This window comes from Apaloderma vittatum, unplaced genomic scaffold, assembly GCF_000703405.1.
Source record: "Apaloderma vittatum isolate BGI_N311 unplaced genomic scaffold, ASM70340v1 scaffold13537, whole genome shotgun sequence".
Classification (NCBI taxonomy): domain Eukaryota; kingdom Metazoa; phylum Chordata; class Aves; order Trogoniformes; family Trogonidae; genus Apaloderma; species Apaloderma vittatum.
The window spans coordinates 34142-41055 of record NW_009725780.1 but is presented as its reverse complement, the minus strand read 5'-3'; the positions used below and the strand labels follow the sequence as shown (position 1 = coordinate 41055).

At 43.0% G+C, this 6914-nt stretch overlaps 1 protein-coding gene across 1 annotated transcript in view; it reads right to left on the bottom strand.

Annotated features, from left to right (window-relative positions):
- Positions 1 to 3684: 3684 nt before the first annotated feature.
- FAM81B (family with sequence similarity 81, member B) overlaps positions 3685 to 6914 on the bottom strand; it is a gene marked incomplete at its 5' end in the record, with an annotated part of 20716 nt that continues 17486 nt past the window's right edge. The window contains 2 exons of the mRNA XM_009873042.1: positions 3685 to 3791; positions 5754 to 5949. Coding sequence (XP_009871344.1) covers positions 3685 to 3791; positions 5754 to 5949 — 303 coding nt within the window. The remainder of the gene's footprint in view (positions 3792 to 5753; positions 5950 to 6914) is intronic.

The window sequence follows — 6914 nt, the reverse complement described above, 5'->3', positions numbered from 1 at the left end:
CGAACTCTGAATCCTTCCTCACACTGAGAACGGGCAAAAAACGACAGAGGAACCAGCTGAGTAACCATCAGCTGTGAATAGTCTGTGTAACTGGAAAAATAAAAATAGTACAGTGATTTTTTCCCCCCCTTCAGAAGGCTGTAAAGTTACTTTTACTGCGATCAGTGATGAACTCCTTGAAAAAGGTAATTATACAGCCTGAAGTTTTGTTACGTGCCCTGTAGGGGAAAAAAACCCCACGCATGTCTCTACCATCTACTCGGTCAAAAATGCTCAGGGAACAGGAGTTGAAGCCTCTGTAAAACCCAACAATGTGAGGTAAAAATCTTGCTTTCATTTTTTTAACGACCTATAGCCTCCACGCAATCAGAGCGTGTAGAAGGTCTCTTAACACTGAAAATGTGTAAATTCATGCAGGGTGAGACAGCCGTGTATTTTATACTGTTGTGGAGTTTGGGTTTGGAACGCAAAGTACTGAACAGAAGCGTCACTGAGTTGGTAAACGAAGGGTTGTTTATGGATTTCCTTTCCCAGGAATTCGTATGTTCTGCTGCTGCTGTAAAAGGGGAAAAGAAAAAAAATGCCAGAAGTGTAATTTTTTTTGTTACTCTGGTTTATGCTGATGGCAGAATGAAATGAGATCTAATCAATTTCAGAGTAGAACTTCTTGCTACTTCAGATGGGAAAGATTTTATGCGCTTCTTACATTTCCTTTTATACAAGCATGAGGCAGTGGCTTGCTTCTGAGAATTTTACTTACTGATTTCAGTTATGCATGCTCTTCTCTTCCTCTGTCTTTCTTAAGAGTCTGGATTTGGTTTCTCAACTTTTAAGCTTCTCTCAGAATGGTATCACAATTGCATTAATTTAGATATTCTTCCTAACTTTAGAGTTTAACAAACAGATGTGTATTCCTCTCTCCCCAATACTTTTGTGTGGTACCTTTGATATTAAAAAAAATATATATACTTTTAAAAAAATCAGTAGATATTAAACCCCTCAGAGCTCTTTCAATGCTGCTCAAATGCACTTTCCCAAGGAGAACTGCATCCTTAATCCTGTAGCCCAGTTGAATGTCATCCTGCATATCTAGAATTTAGCCTTCCTTCTCTCACAGTTAATTTGCTTTCTACTATTTTAACTGAAGAACTGACAGTTAAATAACTTTTACATCCAGTGTTCTCAGGGGAGGGATCACTTTGAGTTTGGTCATGGTCTGCAGTGATAAATACTGATAACTCCTTTATGCAGTGAAGTCACTCAACCAATAGCAACGTTCCAAATAGATGTTCATGTGTGATCTGAATTTATAATTAGGCCCTCAAACCTTTCTGCTGTAATCATACAAATCAGTGCTTGGGTAGAGCAACATCTGCTTGTGCCGTACTGCCATGTGAGAGGGAGGGAGGGAGGGAGGGAGGGAGAAAAAGATGTGCAACAATAGAATCATTTAGGTGGGAAAAGACCTTTGAGACCATTGAGTCCAACCATTAACCCAACACTGCCAGGTCCACCTCCAAGCCGTATCCCTGAGCACCACATCTACACGGCTTCTAAATCCCTCTAAGGGTGGGAACCAGGGCTTGACAACCCTTTTGAAGAAGAAATTTTTCCTAATATCCAATCTGAACCTCCCCTGGTGCAACTTGAGGCCATTTCCTCTTGTCCCATTGCTTGTTCCTTGGGAGAAGAACCCGACCCCCCCTGGCTGCCCCCTCCTGCCAGGGAGCTGCAGAGAGCGAGAAGGTCTCCCCTCAGCCTCCTCTTCTCCAGTGGAACAGCCCCAGATCCCTTGGCCACTCCTCCCCACACTTGGTCTCCAGACCCTGCCCCAGCTCCGTTGCCCTGCTCTGGACACGCTCCAGCTCCTCAAGGTCCTTCTTGTCTAGAAGGACCTGAAAGTGAAAAAGTGAACACAGGATTTGAGGAGCTGAGTGTAGGGGGACAATCCCTGCCCTGCTCCTGCTGGTCGCACCATTCCTGATACTTTCCTCCCTTTCTCTGTTCCTGGGTTAGACTGTGAAGGTTGTCCTGGCTTTTTTGTTTGTTTGTTTTGTTTGGTTGTTTTGTTGTGTTTTTTTTCCTAGACACTGCGCTCTTTTAGAAACACATTCATCAGTTTTGTTTCACCTTTTTGCTGTTCCTCATTGTACCAAGAACCACAGCGCCGGGGTTACATGGTGGGGAAGCAGATACACAAGCTGATGCTTCACCCACAACCTAGAACATGGGCAAAAAAATGGGAAGAGTGCCTGGAGAAAGACTGTTTGAGAGTCTGCCCACAACTTCGAGTGTCTTGCGCTGATGTACTGTGACCCTGCAGTGAAGGCAGAGCCCCCTGAAACAGAGAGAAGACACGGTGAGACCAAAACACGGATTTAAAGTCACTCAGAAACTAAAAATCCAAGCCACAAAAAACTCCGGGTGGCTTTGGTGGCTGCTCTTTGTTGTTTTTGCAAGATGTAGGTAATTTCTAGGACATTTTACTCTCTGGAGGAAGTTAAATGTACCCAACTTTCTGCCTGCGGGGGCAACGTGATTAACTGCTGAAGTGGCATCCCCTGCCAACCGCATCGATTCGGTGTCAGCCGTCACACTGTGCAGGTTCTGGCTTCTCGGAGAAGCCACCTGCGATCCACAGCTTTGGGAAACTTGCCTTTCTCTAGAGCGAAGAAGCAGAAGGGATGAAGGTTGGACTAGATGATCTTCAGAGGTCCCTTCCAACCCCTAACATTCTGTGATTCTGTGATTCTGTGAGATAGGGATTATTCGAGGAGGATTATCTGAGCCCTTTGGAATTTTCTTCTCTGGGCAATAGATGGTCTTGGGCTTTTGGGGGAAAACACATACCGTAGAAATTCAGCTTTCTATTGTAATTGCATTGTTACCTTCTTTTTGCCTCCCTGCTAAAGAAATACTAACTTCTCTTGGGAAATTATACTGATAGGTATAAAATTGCTGAGATTTTATCCTTATATCCAGGTTATGGGTTTTGTTTTGCTTCATAGAAGAAGAAAAACATCATTTTTGAGAGTTTCAGTGCAAACCATCACTAACTTTTAGTCAGTCAGAGAAAATGAGAAACAGGCCTTATTAATAATGCATCTACTAATATTTACCTTGCGTTTTGTCACCTGTACTCAATTTATTAGATGCTTTTAATGATCCAGTAACTTACTATCATAGTCCAAATCATGCATGAGTAGAAATTCTGATACCAGTTTTCATATTGCTATTACAACACATGCCTTTTGTGCACCTGGGGGAATTTACTAGACCTATTTTCAATAGTTAGACCAACCTAAAACTAATATAGCTTAAGGCCGGACTGGAATAACCATGATTAATAACTGCGTACTTGTTTTGTTAAAGTTCTTTAAATACTCTGAGTACTTTTGTATGAAGTCCACTTGTAAAATTTTAAGTCAATCCTTAAAGTTTAACTTTTCTTCTGCAGTGATATGTTGTAAAATTTATGTGAAAACGGCTTTTTGGATTTAAAGCGGTTATTTTTGTGGCTGCACAATATTCTAACTATCAACATCCTGGAGGGGCAAGGGAAAACAATCAAATCTGTCTAAAAGATGCTTCTTCCTTTAACTCAATGCTGCTTCTCACTGGAGAGAACACCTGCAGGCATGGGCAAGGTTTGCTCGTCATGTTCAGTCTCCTGGGAGGTCACTTTCACTGCATCTTTTTCATGTCTTTCTGAATTTTCTTTTTTTCAAGTTTCAGCTTTGTGTTCTGTATTTGTTTGAGCAGCTCCAGAGACTCGTGGATGGATTGAAATCCTGGTAGACAAAATAGGAACAATGAATTAAATAGTGGTTACCTTCAGGAAATTAAAATATTTTTCTTTTCATTTGCAAAGGTTTATAATACAGGATACATTAAATCAAATCTATTTCATCATTTTATTGGACACCATGGACAAGAGTTGCAAGCTCCTTGCTGTAGGAATCACATCTTCCAATACTTTGGACAATACCAAGCATGATTACACATAGCTGTAAACTCCAATTTTTGGACCACTGTATGGTCAAATATTGTCAATAAAGTCTGGGAAAGCAGAACTGTAAGCTGCTGTTACCTAGCCATTTCCAGATTGGCATGACTTTTAAGTTGCAGGTGGTAGCTCTTTACATTGGTTCAGCGTGTGACAGAGGTGTTAACTTACTAGCAAGCGAGCAGGCTAAGAGTGGATTAAAATCAATTCCTCTTTTTTTTTTTTCTTGTTTTCTTCCTTATTGTAACATGGCTGCTGATGACATGCTTTTCTTTTTGGAGCATTTGTTTAATATGAGTTAATTTTGTCACCACTACAGCATAGACAGTGTTAAACCAAATTGCTGCATAGCGCTTAGAAATTTATAAATTCCAGACACGTCTCTGATTTCCAAGATGCCAATCTGTGCTGAAGCTAAAAACAGCTGCTGAGACCATCTAGAGGCGGCCTCTGTGCCCTTTGTGCTGCTCCACATCTGTTCAGTGGCCCCTTTTTTCAACCTTTTTTGAGGTCAGCCCCTGCTGGAGGACTGCTGTGGGAATGAGCAGTCCTTGGACCTTGAGTCTGAGCACAAATATGGCCAAAGTTTGGTATAAATGGACATATTCTCTCCTTGATTTCTGCTGGCAGGAATTTGAAGTTAAGAATTCTCTCCTTTCAACATCAGAACCTTTTATTCTGAAATTTCTTAGCTGCAGCTTTCTTTGAGACGCTGTCTTGTGCTCCCTTAGATGGTTTTGTAGACAGCCAAGCCTTCCTGTGTCAAGCTGCACAAAGACCTTAGCTAATTTAGAGCTTGTTTTCCTGTGGCCTTGGCACAGGGCTCGTGGGTATGTGGTAGATGATGAAGGAATTGGAGCTGCGACCCTCAATCGCAGGCAGCTTGGAAGATGAGAACTAGATGCTTGAGTTTCAGATGAGAACATGTAAGATGTGAAGCCCTTGTGGAATGATTTTCAGCTGTCTGTTCCCATGGAGAGAGGGCCAAGTGACTTTTTTCCTGGGGTTGTTTTTGATAACCTGAAGTGTCCACTGTGTTTCCATGATCAGACACGAGTGGAAGGCATTGCAATAGATAAGGTTTGAGTGACACAGGGAAAAAATCTCCTGTGAAAGTCACGTGCTTGGTGCCAGGTGAAAACCTTTCTAGTTGTTGCTGAAATTTGAACGGCCCAAATCATCTCAGATTGATGAATTAGTTCACTCTGTGTGAGATACGTTACTGTGACTGTCCACATAAGAAGTAGCAGCCACATACCCAGCAATGTTATCTGCTTCCTTCTTCATGGGCACGATGTGAGGTCTGTGTTGGGGGGCTGTAACTCACCCCAATGCCTCTTCCTCCAGCTGCTGTTTGTTGAGAGTGAGGAGTAAAGGGTGGGAATGATGCAAAACTCCAAACACAACCTCAGCAGCAGAATCTATGCAAAAGGCATTGACTTGTGCCTCCCAGCGAGAGTCAGGGACCTTGCTAACGGAATAAATAGGGGCTCTAAAATATCTGGAAAACAGGTTGTGAAATTGCCTTTTCAATGGTCTTACTTAGGAAGAGAAAGTAGCATGTGGGCAAATGTCACGCTATTTGCAAAGACAAGCAGGCTAACCCATACAACTCCATATCTGGTGTTTGGGACAGTCAAGTAGTCATTTTACGGTCTTTTTGTCTTTACTGGAAAATATTTTCTGGTGCAGCAAGTTACTACAGAAATTTATTTTTAAAACAAATTTCATGGAAGCCCAACCTCACCTGATCTGTATTCACTTTTGATTTCATCAATCTCTCTCCAGACCTGCCTTTCAAATCTGGAAATTCTCGCGTGAAGGTTTTTTTCATCACTTTTCATCTTGTTCAACTGCTTTTCGTATTTCTGTGGCTTGTCCATTCGTTCTAGCTTTAGTGACAGAAATAGGAGCTTTTCTTCTACTCTTTTTTCGGCTCCTTCCTTTAAATACATAACAGGAGTTTATAGTCAAACACTTTATGTATGCCCACATTAACCTGCCTCCTGCCAACCATGCGATCAATTGCTCTTACTTCCTAACTCCATGTGTGACAAATGCAGATGTGTTCTGGTACCTTAGGTGATGTGTCAGTCCTCTCTTCCCCAAACAAACAAAAAAAAAATGGGAAATTGGGGCTGGGCCAGGACGAGGATGCTTTCCCCATTATCATCTTATGTATTTATTAATTTAAATCCAGTGATTTATTGTCACATTTTGCCATATGAGACTGGGAACTCAAAAAACCTTTTTCAGGTGGCTTTCACACACCCACTTAAGCCGAAGTTTTCTGACCTAAAGGAGTGCAACACGCTGGTGCAAACCCAGGACAGCTGCTGGCATGATCAAGGAGGGTGAGCCCTGTAAGAACTGCGGAGCTGGGTGATCATGCTGTTTTCTCCCTCTTCTAGGCTCCACACAATTTTCGGAGGCAATTCTCACTCCTCAGAGATGTGCTCAAAGCAGAGCTGCACAGCTGCCCACCCCTTCCTTGGTCTGCAAGCTGCACCGAGTCCTCTGGTGCATTCCAAGTGTGGTCAATGTGGTCAGAACACTTTGAACTTCTTCTGCCCTTGCAGCTCGAGTGAGTCCTACAGCCCCAAGGCACTGGCTCTGCCTCCCAAGGAAGGTGTTTGCCAACCTGGAAGAGCTGCCTGAACCTCAACGGTTGTGGAACATGCTTTGAGTCTACAAATATTCCCGTGCAGTGCGGGTGGCTGATGGAGTGAGTCAGCTCCAGGAACAACCAGGCTGCTCCTCAGTCCTCTCAAAACACCTCCACCACCCCTTTGCCTGCCCCATTGCTGCAGCCTTGTCCACAGCATCACTGCCCGATGAACAGACATGAATGAACACAAGCCCGGTGAACAGGCATGAGCAGGACTGCTGCTGAAGGCAACTGCCCGGG